This window comes from Dipodomys merriami, unplaced genomic scaffold (assembly GCF_024711535.1).
Source record: "Dipodomys merriami isolate MVZ:Mamm:240054 unplaced genomic scaffold, mDipMer1.0.p SCAF_28, whole genome shotgun sequence".
NCBI classification, from domain to species: domain Eukaryota; kingdom Metazoa; phylum Chordata; class Mammalia; order Rodentia; family Heteromyidae; genus Dipodomys; species Dipodomys merriami.
The window spans coordinates 16,350,770-16,366,911 of NW_027204270.1; the positions used below are offsets into that span (position 1 = coordinate 16,350,770).

The 16,142-nt window shown below is 52.7% G+C and overlaps 2 protein-coding genes across 3 annotated transcripts in view; both read left to right on the forward strand.

Annotated features, from left to right (window-relative positions):
- Kif17 (kinesin family member 17) overlaps nt 1-7,732 on the forward strand; it is a 34,970-nt gene extending 27,238 nt beyond the window's left edge. Inside the window, exons 12-15 of one of the 2 annotated variants that reach the window (XM_070037743.1) lie at nt 2,559-2,817; nt 3,456-3,526; nt 5,958-6,078; nt 7,044-7,732. In XM_070037743.1, coding sequence (XP_069893844.1) covers nt 2,559-2,817; nt 3,456-3,526; nt 5,958-6,078; nt 7,044-7,222 — 630 coding nt within the window. In that variant the 3' untranslated portion in view covers nt 7,223-7,732. The remainder of the gene's footprint in view (nt 1-2,558; nt 2,818-3,455; nt 3,527-5,957; nt 6,079-7,043) is intronic. The other variant, XM_070037744.1, reaches the window with a different exon arrangement.
- A 1,849-nt stretch (nt 7,733-9,581) lies between these two features.
- On the forward strand, nt 9,582-15,643 carry Ddost (dolichyl-diphosphooligosaccharide--protein glycosyltransferase non-catalytic subunit). The gene is made up of 11 exons (XM_070037746.1): nt 9,582-9,788; nt 9,984-10,094; nt 11,518-11,604; nt 12,541-12,644; nt 12,758-12,852; nt 13,114-13,207; nt 13,474-13,622; nt 14,035-14,182; nt 14,795-14,915; nt 15,026-15,132; nt 15,220-15,643. The coding sequence occupies exons 1-11, from the start codon at nt 9,632-9,634 to the stop codon at nt 15,367-15,369; spliced, it is 1,323 nt and encodes a 440-aa protein (XP_069893847.1). The 5' UTR covers nt 9,582-9,631; the 3' UTR covers nt 15,370-15,643.
- Nucleotides 15,644-16,142: the final 499 nt, after the last annotated feature.

Below are 16,142 nucleotides of genomic sequence, written 5' to 3' on the forward strand. Positions count from 1 at the left end.
CAGGGAGGGCTGGCAATAAAGTGACGTCAAAAGGCATCTATCACTAGTCAGGTGGCTCACACCTATAATCCTAACTACTCAGGAGGCTGAGATCTGAGGATCTCGGTTCAAAGCCAGCCCGGGCAGGAAAGTTTGTGAGATTCTTATCTCCAATAAACCGCTAGAAAACCAGAAGTGACACTGTGGCTCAAGTGCTTGCCTTGAGCTGAAGAGCTCAGGGACAGTATGCCCAGGCTGAGTTCAAGACCCAGGACTAACAAAAAAAAACCAGAAGTGAAGCTCTGGTTCAAGTGGTAGAGCACTAACCTTGAGCACAAAATTTCAGAGATAAGGGGGCTGGGAAGGTGGCTCAGTGGTAGAGCGCTTGCCTTGCATGCATGAGGTCCTGGGTTCAGTTTTCAGCACCACATAAGCAAAAAGAAAAAAGCCAGAAGTGGTGCTGTGGCTCAAGTGGTAGAGCGCTAGCCTTGAGCTGAAGAGCTGAGGCCTAGACCCAGAGTTCAGGCCCCACAACCGGACCCCTCCCCCCCCCCAAAAAAGTTCAGAGATAGCACCTAGAATTACAGTGACAATTGGGTATGGTGGTACGTGCTTGTAATTGTGGCTACTCAGGAGGCTGAGGCAGGAGGATTGCAAGATTGAGTCCAGCCTAGAGCAAGATACTATGTTAAAAAAAAAAAAAAGCCTGTACTCTTGGGTGCATTGGAAAGTTGAGTAGTGGTAGAGCTCTTGTCTAAGCATGTGTGAGGTTCTGGGTTTGAGTCTCAGCAACACAAAAGCACAAAAACAAAAAAGGAAAGATCGACCTTGTATACTAGTGTTCATGTGGGCATTATTTGTAGTATCTTCAAAGTAGAAACAACTCAGGAATGGAGGTATAGAAGAAAATTATTTGGCAGAAAAAAAGGGATGAAGAAGAAACCCATGCTACAACATGGATGGCCTTGCAAACATCATGCTGAATGAAAGGTGCCAGGCCTAGGAGAACATACTGGGTGACTGCATTCACATGAAATGTCCAGACTAGGCATGCCTTATAGAGACAGAAAGGTTCAGTTCATGCAGGCTGGGGGTGGGGGCAGGCGGAGATGGACTGCAGATAGGCATGGGGTCTTTGTGGTTGGTGTAAATGTTCTAAGTTTGACTGTGGCAATGGTTGCACAAGCTTGTGGAAGTAGAAGAGGGGAGAGCATATGGAATATGGAAATCTCAATAAAACTGTCATAAAAATGTCTGTGCCAGGTGCCAGGGGCATATGCCTGGAGTCTCAGTGGAGGCAGAGGTGGGAGGATCTTTTGAGCTTAGGAGTTGGAAGCCAGCCTGGGCTACAGAAAGAATTATGATGAAGGCTTGGAGAGAGACTAAAGTATGTAAGGGTGAATACCACACGTGGTACCCAGCCTGAGAAACAGCGACATCAGCCCAGTGCCCACCCTGCCACCTGTGCCCTGCCAGGCGCTGCTGCTGATCGGGAGGTCATCATTCCCAAGAGTTTAAAACCTGTCCTTTACCAGTCATGCGGTCTCTGCTTGCCTGAGGGCTCAGGGCCCAGCAGTGCAGGCTGTGGGCGGCCCCCTGCGTTCTGAGGAGGCAGGGGCCAGTCTGGTGACCTGGGAGGGAGGAGCGACCTCTGGAATGCATGCTCCCATGGAGGTGCAGTGCTGCTACCTGGGCTTGAACTCTGGGCTTCAGCACTTGTCTATATTTCTTGCTTACAGTTAGTGCTCTATCACTTGAACCATGCCTCCAATCTGGCATTTTGCTGATTGAGAGAGAGTCTTGAGGATGTTTTTGCTTGGGTTGGCTTCAAACCGTGATCTTCTAGATCTTAGCTCCTTGAGTAGTTCAGGATGACAGTGGTGGCGATGAAATATAGCATAGCAGCTTGTGGCCCCGGGAGAGAAGGGATGTTGGTGCTAGGAGATGAGCCCCTTGGTCACTTGGGTGACTGCAGCATTGGGTGGGGGCACTTTTTCCTCTTTTTTTTTTTGTCAGCTGTGGGGCTTGAACTCACGGCTTGGGCACTGCCCTGAGCTTTTTCACTAATGTTCTACCACTTTGAGCCACAGCTCTATTTCCGGTTTTCTGGTGGTTAATTGGAGATAAGAGTTCTCAAGGAGATTCCTGCCCAGCTAGCTTTGAACTAAGATCCTCAGATCTCAGCCTCTTGAGTAGCTAGGATTACAGGCTGGCTTCCCCCAGTCATTTTTTTTTTTTTTGGGTCCAGTCATGGGGCCTGAACTCTGGGCCTGGGCGCTGTCCCTCAGCTCTTCAGCTCAAGGCTAGCGCTCTACCACTCAAGCCACAGCGCCACTTCCAGCTTTTTCTGTTTATGTCGTGCTAAGGAACTGAACCCAGGGCCTCATGCATGCCAGGCAAGTGCTCTACCACTGAGCCACCTTTCTAGCCCACAGCTAGGGTTTTGAGGGCCGTGGACACGCTGAGTGCCAGGTGGAGAGAGTGTGGATGGGTAGAAGGACCGGTGGGCACTCGGGAGCAGACAGTGCTGAGGTGGGTGGCGATCATCTTCCCTACTCTCACCTGTCCCTGGCTGTCAGCTGCGTGCGGCAGAGGTGGAGATCAAAGACCTGCAGTCGGAGTTTGCGCTGGAGAAGATCGATTACCTGGCCACCATCCGGCGGCAGGAGCGGGACGCCATGCTGCTCCAGCAGCTGCTGGAACAGGTGCAGCCCCTCATCCGCCGGGACTGTAACTATAGCAACCTGGAGAGGATCCGGCGCGAGTCCAGCTGGGATGAAGAGAATGGCTTCTGGAAGATCCCGGAGCCTATGGTCATGAAAACCAGCCTGCCCATAGGTGAGGCACTGGCTCACTTGCTGCCTTCCTACGGGAGAGGGGGAGGGGGCGGGGGGGCAGGGGAGAAGGGGAGAGGACAGGAAGCAAGCTGTGATCTCTGGCATCTGTCACACCGGGGAGGGAGGGCAAGAAAGCGTGTTTTGGAGAAAGAGGTGTGCCATTCCCAGGACTGAGGGAAAGGAAAAGTTGCTGTGAGGCTTTCAATGTGTTCAGATGGTAAACACTTGGCTCACAGTAAGTGCCTGGCCTTCATTCCATCCTTAGATGGAATTACCCACGGCTATGGCAATGCCTCTGATGCCTGTTTGGGGAGTGACAAGTGCTTCCCACTCTCCACGGCCCTTCCTCAACAGGAGGAGGCCCAGGTCTCCATCTCTTCCACACCACTGTCCTGTGGCTACTCCAGCCAGCTCCATTTCCCTGTGGTTCTGGGCAGCAGGGGTCTCTCTCTCTCTCTCTGCCCTGTGTACCCACTGTCCCACCAGATGTCCTGTTGGTGTTCCCAGTCGTCGCATGCCTGGGCTGGGCCCTGTTTTCCTGATTCAAATTCCTGAGCCAGGCCTGACTCCCCCTTCAGGAGGGTGTGGCGGCCTCCTGCAACCTCCAGGCCTTGCTCTTCAGCGTTTGTTTTCTCATAGCAGTTTCAACTGGGACACCCAACAAAGCAGTCCGCAAAACCTCTGCAGCAGACAGTGGAGAGTCAAACGTGGTAAGGCCCAGGGAGGGGAGGAGGGAAGGAGGGAGGCGGAGGAAGGGGGAAGGGATGGAGAGGGACAGAGGGGAAAGGGACAGCTGGGGTATAGTGGGTCAGCCATACCACGAGGAACCAGGCTGCTGTTCTTGCAGGAGGATTAGAGCAGAGTACTGAGCCCAAATCCTTTCCTGGCACTCCCTTAGCACCTGACTCTGGTCCTTATTCAAAGGCACTTAGGCCTCCAGGCTGAGAGAAGAACATAGAGGACTCTAAGCCACTGGCCCCACTTAGCAGCAGATGCTTCGGCCTCAAATCCATAGGGTAGATAGAACAGTTTATTTCCCTGGATGCCAGCATCCTTGGACCCAAAGGGTCCTCTTGGAGTCTGTAGTCAGTGGCTGGGAGTTTCCTATTACCTATGACTTGTGTCAGAAATGTGCATCCTTAGTTGGTGCCAGTGGCTCACGCCTGCCATCCTAGCTACTCAGGAGGCCGAGATCTGAGGATTGCAGTTAGAAACCAGCTCATGAAAAAAATCCATATGACTCTTATCTTCCTAAACTACTCAGAAAAAGCTCAAGTGGTAGAGCACTAGCCTTGAGCCAACAAACCATCTCTGAAAAGGACCCAACAGCTAATGTTTTTGGTTCTACCATCTAAGGGTTTCTATTGTGACAGAAATCAGTCACCAAAAACAGATACTACATAAAATAGATACTTAAGTAGATAAACAAGAATAGATACTACATAGATACTACAAAAACATCCTGTGACAGGTTTGACCTGTTGGCTACAATCTCCTGACCCCTGCCTTGAACCATTATGGGTTTTTTTGTTTTTGTTTTTATCGATCGTGGGGCTTGAACTCTGGGCTGGGGCGCTGTCCCTGTGCTCTTCATCTCAAGGCGAGTGCTCTACCGCTTGAGCCATAACACCACTTCCGGTTTCCTAGTGGTTTATTGGAGATAAGAGTCTCACGGATGTTCCTGCCTGGGCTGGCTTTGAACCTCAATCCTCTGATCTCAGCCTCCTGAGTAGCTAGGATTACAGGTGTGAGCCACCGGTGCCCGGCCCATTATGGACATTTCAGAACATACCTTTCCAGGGAAAGCTACCAGTTCCAGCCAGGCATCTGCCTGAGCAGCCTGGGATGACTGAAAGCGGTTGCACGCTATCTAAAGCTGGCCTGGTGGCTTTGATGGCTTAATTGCATCAGAAAGGCTGAGTTGTTGTAAAAACAAAGAATCTTAACCTGGGACCACGACATTTTTGTATCACTAAGTTATAGATACCAAAGCAAATGATCACAAAGAAATAGAGCCAGGCACCGGTGGCTCATGACTATAATCCTAGCTACTCAGGAGGCTGAGATCTGAAGATCACAGTTCAAAGCCAGCCCGGGCAGGAACATCCCTGAGACTATTATCTCCAATAAACCACTAGAAGACCAGAAGTGGCGCTGTGGCTCAAGCAGTAGAGGGCCTACCTGGAGCTGAAGAGCTCAGGGACAGCGCCCAGGCCCAGAGTTCAAGGCCCATGACCAACCAAAAAAAAAAGAAAAAGAAAAAGAAAAAGAATGTATTGATCCATAGAAGTAATCTAGTTTCCGGTATGTGGGGCTCTACGTCTAGGGCTCTGTTCTTGCTTCATCCTGTGTCTGCCTTTGTTGCTGTGGCAGTTTCAGGCGTTCCTTGCAATGGGGAAGACAGATGGCTTCAGGGACACAGAAGAGATCTGACCCTTTCAGATCTCCTTACACCAAAGATTGTGGAAAGTTTTGGGAAGACTGGGCATGTGACCGGGGCTGGGTTGTTCTGTGACCTCCGTGAAGCTGCTATGAGAAAACAAAAGCTGACGAGCAGGACAGAGGACACAGGGGGCCGCCATATTGTCCTGGGGGTGGGGTCAGGCTTGGGGTTAGGACCTGGAGGATGGCTCCCAGCCCAGACAAGGGCTGACTAAAGACAGACAACAGGGGCTGGGAAGATGGCTCAGTGGTAGAGTGCTTGCCTTGCATAAGGCCTTGGGTTCGAATCCTCAGCACTACATAAGCAGAAAAAGCTGGAAGTGGCGCTGTGGCTCAAGAGGTAGAGCACTAGCCTTGAGCTGAAGAGCTGAGGGACAGCGCCCAGGCCCAGAGTTCAGGCCCCATGACTGACAAAAACAACAATAACAACAACAAAAAAAAACCCCACAGACAAGAGGGCATGGAAGTTTCCTGAAGGAAGAGATGGGACCCGGACACCACTGTCACAGCAGGGAATGCCCATCCTGGGTGGGGTGGGCTAGGACTCAGGTTGCAGTGCTCATAAAGGTGGCTGAGCAGTTCATACCGTGAGAGATTTGGGCTCTGTAATGTCACCCTTGCCATTGGTGGCAGTGGGGGAGGGGCAAGGCACTTCCTGTCTCAAGAAAGGAGCTGCACATGGGGTTGGGGGGGTCTCAGCAGGAGGAAGACCGCTACAAGCTGATGCTCAGTCGAAGCGACAGTGAAAACATTGCCAGTAACTACTTCCGGTCCAAGCGGGCCAGCCAGATCCTCAACACGGACCCCATGAAGAGTCTGGGTGAGTGCCCCGTGCTCCCCACATCCCCTCAACCCAGAGGAGACCTGGGTTCAACCCTCTCTCCCTCAATGAGCCTCAGTGTCCTCAGCTATAAAACAAGGGGCATGACAGGCCTTTCTCAGGACTCAGACGAGCTGGGGAACAGCTCAGCCAGGGCCTAAGTAGGTATGCAGGGAGTCTCCTAACACGCAGGAAGGCTGTGCATAGGCCAGGTCTTGCTTAGTCTTGTTTCCTCAGATGTAGGTATGCTGGCTTTCCCTAAGTAAAGGCAACCAACTTCATTTGCTCAGGCCCACTGAACCTAAGGGGGCAGAAGGATTCCCAAAACAAAATAATTTCAAGAATTAAGAGCTTCAGTGAAATAGGACTAAGAAGCAAGTCAAGTTCTGCTCTGAGGCTGGCAGTGTGAGTGGTTGGGCACAGTGGCGCACACCTGTGATCCCAGCTATGCAGGAGGCTGAGATCCAGAGGATCTTGGTTTGAAGCCAGCCTGGGAAGACAAATCTTGTAAAACTCTTTATCTCCAGTTAAGCAAAGAACCAGGCTGGTTGAGCAAACAGCAAGATAGGAGTCATGATAAAGGGCCAGATATGGAATGTAAGGTCCTGAGTTCAAATGCCAGTCCCAGAGACAGTGAGCATAGATGAAAAATAATGGGGGGGGGGTGTGGGAGAAGAGGTGGCTAGGACAGGAAAGAAAACGAGCATCAATTGGGTGCCTGGCATTGGGCCATGTTGCAGGTGAGGAAACTGAGGCTCAGAGGGGCCAAGTGGCTTGCCCAAGGTGATACTGCTAGGAAATGGGAGGCTGGGCTGTGTCTGAGCTTGTCTGCTTGAGGCTTTAAGACCCCCAAAGCCCCAGCTGAGACCTGAGTGGGCCTGAGTAGCACAGAGCCCAGTGGGGGTGGGGTGTGCTCCCTGCCCAGCTCTCCTGACTCACATTGGTCTCTGCCCTCCTCTCCACAGCGCACCGCAACTCCCCGCCAGGCTTCACCTCCCCGCTCGGCAACAACCCTGCCATCTCCCTCCCCCAGGCCCCTGAAATGCCCCAGCCCAGACCCTTCCGCCTAGAGTCCCTCGACATCCCCTTCCCCAAGGCCAAGCATAAGAAAGGCAAAAGCAACTGTGGCAACGAGCCTCTGTGATGGCATCTGCCTGCCTGCCACCTGCTCTAGGCTTCTAGAAACTGCCAGGCTCTCCCAGGGCAGCCCCAACCAGGCTTCCTTCCCCTTACCCCCACTGACCTGGGCTAAGGGGGCCTCAACCCTGAGCTCACCGGAAGCTGGAGTCTGAGAAACCTGCCATCACTGTCCCACGACCATGCCAGTGTTGCCATGGAGCCTGTGCTTGGGCCTGCCCCTGGGTATTTGCCCTTTGCCCAGATGGGCGCAGAAGCCCCAGGGCCTTACCAGGGCCCAGAGAAGCTGCTTCACCATAAGTTGTCCAATAAACTGCCTTTAAGGTTGAGCTACCCCCTTCCCCGCCCTGTGCACATCCCAGGAGCCCCCTCCCTGCTATCATGGGAAGCTCTCTGAAAAGGGGGTTCTCCACTGCCTGGGGTCTCTGGGGTTTCTCCTGCAATTTTTTTAGGAGAGTCTGAACTTTCAGATCTATGGCGCCCTCCTCGTGGAAATAGATCATGTCTTGCAAGGCAGAAAATGGTCCAGGTTTTTTGGTTTGTCTGTTTACTTGGTGGTACTGGAGTTTGAATTCAAGGTCTCGTGCTTGTTGGGAAGGCACTCTACCATTTGAGCCAGCCCGTCTTACTTTACTTTTTTAGATATAGCCTTGCTAACATGTTGCCTGGGCTAGCCTTGAACTCATTTCCTCCTGATTATGGTCTCCTGAGTATCTGGGATTAAAGGCATAGCAACCCAGTTCTTGACAGTTCCCAGGGCATACATGAAACTACTTGTCCCAATAGAGCCAAAAATGAAGCCAGATGGCTGTTTGTGCCCTCCAGGGGTTAGAGCCTTCCCTTCCCATTGTAACCCAGGCCTACCTTGGGGGTGGGGAGAGGGTGGCGCACAGTCTGAGAAGGAGCCCTCTTCTCTCAATGGAGGTAACATCTAGCAACAGGGAGGGTTTCATGAGATAACTCTACTTTGTGCAGTGTCCACAGGCTGCATGTCTGAGCCAAAGTGCTCTTATTGGAGAGGCCAGATAGGGCTCTCAAAGTGGGAGGATTCTGGGAGCTTTGGGACTGTGGGAATGGGTGAGGAAGAGGTGGGGAAGCAGGAACAAGAGGAAGGAATAAAGCTGTGGAGATGAGTTTAGGTTGAAACCTAAAAGAAAGAGCCCAGAAGTAGCCCTGAACTGTGGGAGGTCAGGGAAAAATAGGTTGACATCCTTGTGTGGGGCAGGAGGTTAACTTTGGTGAAGCCAGCTGGGATGGGAAGGATGTAGAGGAGTGTCAGGTAAGACGAGGCATCCAGAGGGAGGATTTGATTTTCATCCTCCTCATTCTTGGGTTGGTGGACAAGTGTCAGAAAACAGGTCCCAGCAGGGCCAGCGACTCGAGCCTGTAATCCTTTGAGGATCACAGATTAAAGCCAGCTAGGGCAGAAACGTCCCTGAAACTCTTCTCTCCAATTAACCACTAACAAGTCAGAAGTGGGGCTATGGCTCAGTGGTAGAGCGCCATCCTTGAGTGAAAAAGCTCAAAGGCAGCGCCCAGGCATTCAAGCATTACAGCGCGCTGTGCACACTGAAGGAAATAAAAAGGTGGAAATAAACAGTCCCTTCCCTCTCCACAACCACCCTCACCATCGGCCCCAGGAGAGGCGGGAGGCCGAGAACGCCTCCAAACCTGCCTGCGGCGAGCGAGCGCGGGGAGGAGGCTCGGCGGCGGCTCCGAGGGCGCGCAAGTGGAGGGGCTGGGCCCCGTCCCGACTCCCGCAGGCTCAGCCAACGACGCCCAGGGGCAGGGCTAGTGAGAGGTGGACCTTGGGATCCGAACCCAGGTCGGGCTCCAGAGCGGGAACGTTTGAATTGCTAGGCCACGCCGCCGTCCGCGGAATCTACAGTGTGGGCCCCGCTTGGGCCGGAGCCGTCCCCACCCGCAGGCTCCCTGCCGGAGAGGGAGATGGGCTCGACTCCCGGTCATAATCCACCCTAAACCAGTGAGGGCCGAGGAGGCGGCTCGGGACCCCAGATCCCGCCGGGACAACCGTGACCCGAGGGGCCAGGAAAGAAGCGGGTCGGACCAGCGGCGAGAGGCTCCTGGGCGGAGTCAATAGACGTTCCGCCTTGTTGATTGGCTGCGGCAGCAGAGCTGGCTCTCTGTGATTGAGCCTTTTCCTCTGGGGGAGGCGGGGACTCAAGCTCCCTCCACCAATAGAACTCAGAGAATCCGCCTCGGGCCGGGGCACTTCCGCCGGTGCTACCTGCTCCCCAGTTAACTGGTCACCGCCAAAGCCGGGGCTCTGGTAGCCCAACACCGAAGTCTTCCGATCACTTCCGGGTGGCGCTCCCGGGCTCCGAGCCGTGATTGGGCGACTGTAGACAGGGCACTTCCGGTGTCCAGGTGCTGGGCTCCCAGGCAGGAAGGAAAGATGGAGCCCTGCGCCGTGACCCGCGCTCCAGCCCTCTCGTGGCTGCTGCTGCTGCTGCTGCTGGGCTCGGTGTGCGGCAGCGGCCCCCGCACGCTGGTGCTGCTGGACAACCTCAACCTGCGGGAGACGCACTCGCTTTTCTTCCGGAGCCTGAGGGGTGAGAACGGGATTCTAGGGGCGGAGGGTGAGCGCGGGGTTGGGCAGCGCCGCCCTCCTCCCCTCGGGGCGCCCGCGGGCATCGCCGTGCCTCCCCCCCCCCCCCCCGTCCTCACGTCCGGCCTGCCGTCGGTGGGGGGCTGTGGCGCGGCGGCTGGGGTCGCTTTGGGGCTCATCTGTTATTTTTCTCATCCAGACCGGGGCTTTGAACTCACGTTCAAGACCGCCGATGATCCCAGCCTGTCGCTCATTAAGTATGGGGAGTTCCTCTACGACAATCTCATCATATTCTCCCCCTCGGTGGAAGGTAAGGGCCACACCTCGCCCCGCCCCGACAGCCGGAATCCGGGGTCCCGGACGCATCCGTGGCTTTCTTGTCCCCGGGTTTGTTCTGAGTGTCGGTGGTGGCTAGCCCCGAGTACTGCGCTGCCACAGAACGACTGCATTTCTAACATGGGCCCCGGGAGGAGACACAGCTAAGGATTGTGGAATCACATGTTGCCATAAGACACAGAACTCAAAGTCCTGCTGCATTAGGGAGCCAGGGCCCCTTAGGTGAGGTTGCCTCTGGAAACATTGTCCTGTTATTAATATGGATCGCTGGAAAAAGACATTATGCAGTGTGGAAGCTGATCGTTAAGAATTCATGTAGCTTCTGCTGAAAAAAGCATCTTAGCAATAAGCTCCCCTAGCACCCTCCCACCATTTGAAGCTGGATATTCCGTAGTGTGGCAGAGGGCTCATCGTACAAGGAGTATCTTCAGGTTATCTGATTTATACTTTACTATTTTAGAAGGTAATCCACTCCATACTAGACTGGTCTGTCAGTCTAGTAACTGTTCTGTCAATTCTGAGAGTCAACATTACTTAACCGTGACTCCACATTGTCATTGTCACCTTTTCTGTCCCTGGTGAATGAGAAGTGCTGTCCCAGAAAGCCCTCTCAGGCACCCTGGGAGAAGGCTTATATCTGCTGAGAGTGCAAGAGGGGTTGGATCTGCCTTGTGAGTTGTGAGCACCTTGATTCCCCCAAGAGTGTAGACAAACATGGTCTCCATGCACCAGTGGGTTCTCTGCCGTCTCTGAGATCCAGAGGTTTCCATGTCTTATGTAGTAGAAGCACAGGGATTGGGATCCTTAGCACATGATCTGCACCTGGAAAACACTGGATTCCTGTTCTAATGGGGAGGTGGCTCAGCAAGATTCAGGAGTTTACTTAGTTCAGTCCCAGGCTGTCTCAGTTTAATCTTGGCAATGTTCTTCTCTTCTGCTTGTGCAGAGGGTTCTCAGCATTGGCACTTTGGACATTTCTGACTGGGTCATTCTTTGTAGTGAAGGGTTATTCTATGTGCTGTAGGGAGCCCAGCAGCATACCAGGCCTTGCTTTTGATTGTGCTGTGAATAATGAGTGGATAATGGCATTTTTAGGTGAATATGCTACATGTGCCCTGAACTGTGTGCTTCTAGTTTGACAAATGTAATTAGGAGATGTTTGGCTATTTCACCCACATCTCTAGAAGTTCATCAGAGTTGTTCTTTTGAATCTTCACTGTGGGAAAATGAGGGCTTGCCCTGTAGCACATATGGTGTGCTAACTCTCCCTCTCATTTTTGGCCTGGAGGGATCCCACTTAATGCTTCCTGTGGCTGGTCTGCAGGATCCCCCACCCCTTACCAAGTATCAAGGGTCAGTGACAGATGCTTCTGGTCGCTGTGCTTGGCTCCTTTCAGATTTTGGAGGCAACATCAATGTGGAGACCATCAGTGCCTTCATCGACGGTGGAGGCAGTGTCCTGGTAGCCGCCAGCTCTGACATTGGTGAGTGTGCCTGGGAGGTTCTAGTGCTTTCTCCAGATCTCCAGGGAGCTTGGGGAGTATCACACATGGGAACTACTGAATTGTGGCACTGGTGGGCCCAGGAAGCAGTGAGGATGCCGCAGGGCTGTGGGGTCCCCCAGTTCCTCCTGTGTGTTCTGTGAAAGGTAGTGAGAACCCTGGCTTGTGGCTCTATCTGTAGAGAAAGGCATATTGAATGGCGCCTAAGGTATTGTATTGGGTGGGTTTCCACTTTTTCTGGTTTTTTTTTTTTTTTTTTTTTTTTTTTGTCGGTCGTGGGGCTTGAACTCTGGGCCTGAGCGCTGTCCCTCAGCTCTTCAGCTCAAGGCGAGCGCTCTACCACTTGAGCTACAGTGCCACTTCCGGTTTTCTGGTGGTTTATTCGAGATAGGAGTCTCACGGTCTCTCCTGCCCGGGCTGGCTTTGAACCGCGATCCTCAGATCTCAGCCTCCTGAGTAGCTAGGATTACAGGCGTGAGCCACCAGCGCCCGGCTTTTTCTGGTTTTGAAGGTTGCAAAGATGCCCAGAGCAGGGAGCGTGACCTCTCCCGTGTGCTGGTGGCCTGCCTCCACAGTCTGGCCCAGGCTGCTTTCCTCTCTTCAGTAGTGACAGATTTTAAACTTGCATTGATCCTAGTGGGTGGGTTTCTTGCGGGGTCTGGGAGGAGTGTTGCCAAGGACTGGAGGAATCTTGTGGTCTAGTCATGTCTAGGGCAACATTGGCTATGCTGCAAAGAGGGGTTCTGTAGAGCTGGGTCATACTGGTTTATGGAGGGAGAGAGTTCTGATTCTCACCCCTGGAAGTCATGCCCAGCCTAATGAAACTGTAGGACACTAGGTGTGCCTGACCAGGTTACTATATACTGCTAGGCTGGGCCCACCATCTGTGCTTAGCCAGGCATTTCTTGGGTGTTGCAGGTGACCCTCTTCGGGAGCTGGGCAGCGAGTGTGGGATCGAGTTTGATGAAGAGAAAACGGCTGTCATTGACCATCACAACTATGATGTCTCAGATCTTGGCCAGGTAATCAGACTTGTCACCTTTCAGGTTTCTGGCATGAACAGCAAAGCTTGGCTCTGAGCTCCCTAGCCTGGGAAGCCTTTTCCTAAGGCCACTCCTTCCCCTCCCCTCTGCAGCACACGCTCATCGTGGCTGACACAGAGAACCTACTGAAGGCCCCGACCATTGTTGGGAAGTCATCTCTAAACCCCATCCTCTTCCGAGGAGTTGGGTGAGTATCAGGCCAACAGAAACTTGGGGGGAAAAGGGGCCACCTTCTTTCTGGGGAAATCAAGCCAAATTTAAAGTTACTGGGGGATGTTCCTCCTCTAGAGGATGTGTGAGAGTAATAAAGAGGAGAGGTAAGTGTTTGACTATAAAAAGAGGCTTTGTTCTTGGGGGCTTTGTTCTTGGGGAAAGAGCCCGCAGGACCCCTGTGTCCCTGGAGTCAGCCTCTGGGTAAATGTCAAGCCGCTGTTTCTTCACACTGCAGGATGGTGGCCGATCCTGACAATCCCTTGGTGTTGGACATCCTCACAGGATCCTCAACCTCCTACTCCTTCTTCCCAGATAAGCCCATCACCCAGGTAAGGGGCTTGGCATCTTGAGCCTCCTGCTCCTGGGCCCAGCGGCAAAGCACTTTTTGTATTCTGAAAATCAGAACGAAATAGGTAATACTTTGCTGAGGCTGATGGACAATTTGAGGGGAATGGGCACACAGGTAGCAGTGTGACCCCTGGTTCCTTTATGGGAGAGGGACATAGCTACCTCTGGGTCTAGCCTGCTGTCCTCTTGCTCTAGTGGCTTTTCCTTTATCCCAGTGACATCTGTTAATTGCTTCCTCTGTCACCAGTACCCTCACGCAGTGGGGAAGAACACCCTCCTCATTGCTGGGCTCCAGGCCAGGAACAATGCCCGGGTCATCTTCAGCGGCTCCCTGGACTTCTTTAGCGATGCCTTCTTCAATTCCGCCGTGCAGAAGGCCACGCCTGGCGCCCAGAGGTAGAGTAGGGGCTCAGCTCACTGTCTGGGTGTGGGGAGGAAGAAGCCTTCCAAATTACTTGAAGATGACGGTTGCTGTGTAGCTGGTATTGGTGCTTCATGCTTCTCAAGATAGTGCTGACTTGTCTTGAGACCCCCTAATCTCCAGCATTCCTTCTAGAAAACTGTCTTTAGGGCTGGAGATGCAGCTCAGTTGTAAAGCACTTGCCTAGCATGCATGAGCCCCTAGGTTCCAAACTCAGGCTCACCAAAGAAAACAGAACAAAAGCCTGTGATTTACTGTGCGGATGACACCCAGAGAGAGCAACACTGCCTGCTTCTTTCATCATTTTCTTTTTCCATTCAGTGGCCTATTGTGTCCTGTGAGGGAGAATTGTGGCCCAGGACCCTAGTTTTTTATTTTCTCCTGCAGGCATTCCCAAACAGGCAACTACGAGCTAGCTGTGGCCTTGTCCCGCTGGGTGTTCAAGGAGGAGGGTGTACTCCGTGTGGGGCCTGTGTCCCATCATCGTGTGGGCGAGAAAGCCCCCCCCAACGCCTACACTGTTACTGACCTAGTGGTAAGCGCTCGGGAAGGAGGCCTCAAGGTTTTGCCAAGTTGAATCTACTCAGCTTGGAAACATTTACTGAACATTTTGATGTCAGACTGCAGAGTATAGGATGATTCCTTACCTCTACTTCTAGAAAGCTGCTTGAAGAATTGAGTCTGACACAAGGCCTCCTTTTGAAGAGCTGCATGCAGCTGTGGGAACACTGGGGTGGGGGGCGGGGGTGGGGGGGAGTGGGGGGCATGGGTGGTGGTGGGAGGGATGCAGGGAGGTGGTGTGCACCTGGGAAGTCAGATGTACCAGAGAAGCCACATTTCAGTTGGGGCTCAGGAATGGAATTGTCAGGCCAGAGAAGAGAGAGGCAGTCAGGCAGGCAGACAATGGGGAGACCTGCACGCTTGCCAAAGCCCACACAGGGAATAGAGTGCTTTGGGCCCCCATGGACTCTGCACAAATGCTGCCAGCTGTGTGATCAGCCTCGTTCAGGGAAGGTGGTGAAGGCTTCTCCAGGTTGCAGGACTCCTGGAAGTCACTGTCCTGTCTAGAGATTAAGAATTAAGGCAGCCCTGCTTGCAGGTCTGTGCCCCACCAGTCACTCCTGGCTGAGCCAGCCTTTTATTGCAGGAGTATAGCATCGTGATTGAGCAACTCTCCAATGGCAAGTGGGTCCCCTTTGATGGTGATGACATTCAGCTGGAGTTTGTCCGCATTGATCCTTTTGTGAGGACCTTCTTGAAGAGGAAAGGTAAATGCAGTTCTTGCCAGCGTGGGCCACAGGGAGCAGCTCTGCCCTGTGCTTGCTCCATGAGGCCCAGCTGAGCACTCTCCTGGATATGTGTGTTGCTTCCTCCCCAGGTGGAAAGTACAGTGTCCAGTTCAAGTTGCCGGATGTGTATGGTGTATTCCAGTTTAAAGTAGATTACAACCGGCTTGGCTACACACACCTGTACTCCTCTACTCAGGTAAGCAAGGGCACTGTGATTTTAGCTGGCTCGTGCCCCGCTCAGGCCTCCCAGTGGCCAGGACCTGCCAACTTTGTCCTGCCACAGGTGTCAGTGAGGCCACTCCAGCACACGCAGTATGAGCGCTTCATCCCCTCAGCCTACCCCTACTATGCCAGCGCCTTCTCCATGATGGCGGGGCTCTTCATCTTCAGCATCGTCTTCTTACACATGAAGGAGAAGGAGAAATCTGACTGAGGGGCCGGAGGCCAGGACTTCACACAGCAGAGTGGCACATGATTTATTAGGGCAAGATGTTTTGTTGTTGTTTTTTAAGTCATGGGAAATGGCACAGCCTTACCTCAGCGTGGAACGCAGCATTGAGTACCAAGGGGTGGGGGTTGGGGAATCAATTTTTATGTAAGTTTTTCTACCTTGAGTTGCTGCGAAGCGTTTTTCACACGTGCTGTCACTTTCTTTTCTAATCTAAAATAAAGAGAAATGCTGGCCCTGTCTTGTGGTCAGGTGGGGACACTGTTCTGAGATGACTGGATACAAATTAGCAGGTTGCTGTGTGTGGGTGTGCGTGAATGCGCATGCATATGTGTGCTGGCATTGGGACTTACTTGGACTCAGGACCTCTTTCCTTTGGCTTTTTCGCTCAGTTGGCACTCTACCACTTTGAACCACACCTCCCTTTTCAGCTTTCATGGATATGAGTATCTCAAATTTGTTTATTGAGTCTGGCTTCAAACCTTAGTCCTAGGGTCTCAGTCTCCTGAGGACGGTAAGACACCAGTGCCTACCAGTTGCTTTTTCCAGTTTTGCAAAGATTGAAAGATTGTCTTTTAACTATGAAATAACTGCATGCTAACTTCTCAGCAGCTAAAGTTGTTGATACCCTCAGGGTGCTGGAACCATAGCATGGCTGAAAATAATTTTTTGCTCACTACTATAGTCCATGGTTGTAGTCTTAAAAAGCATGTGTAAAATTTTGAAGTCTCTTCTTCTCATGCCCAGAGCATAAAGAT

Bases quoted from the DNA above. Each gene is read 5' to 3' on its own strand.
- Ddost (XM_070037746.1), top strand. From the start codon at position 9,632: ATGGAGCCCTGCGCCGTGACCCGCGCTCCAGCCCTCTCGTGGCTGCTG. The intron at 10,095-11,517 runs GTAAGGGCCACA...GGCTCCTTTCAG, and splicing joins ATTCTCCCCCTCGGTGGAAG to ATTTTGGAGGCAACATCAAT. The intron at 13,623-14,034 runs GTAGAGTAGGGG...TTTCTCCTGCAG, and splicing joins GCCACGCCTGGCGCCCAGAG to GCATTCCCAAACAGGCAACT.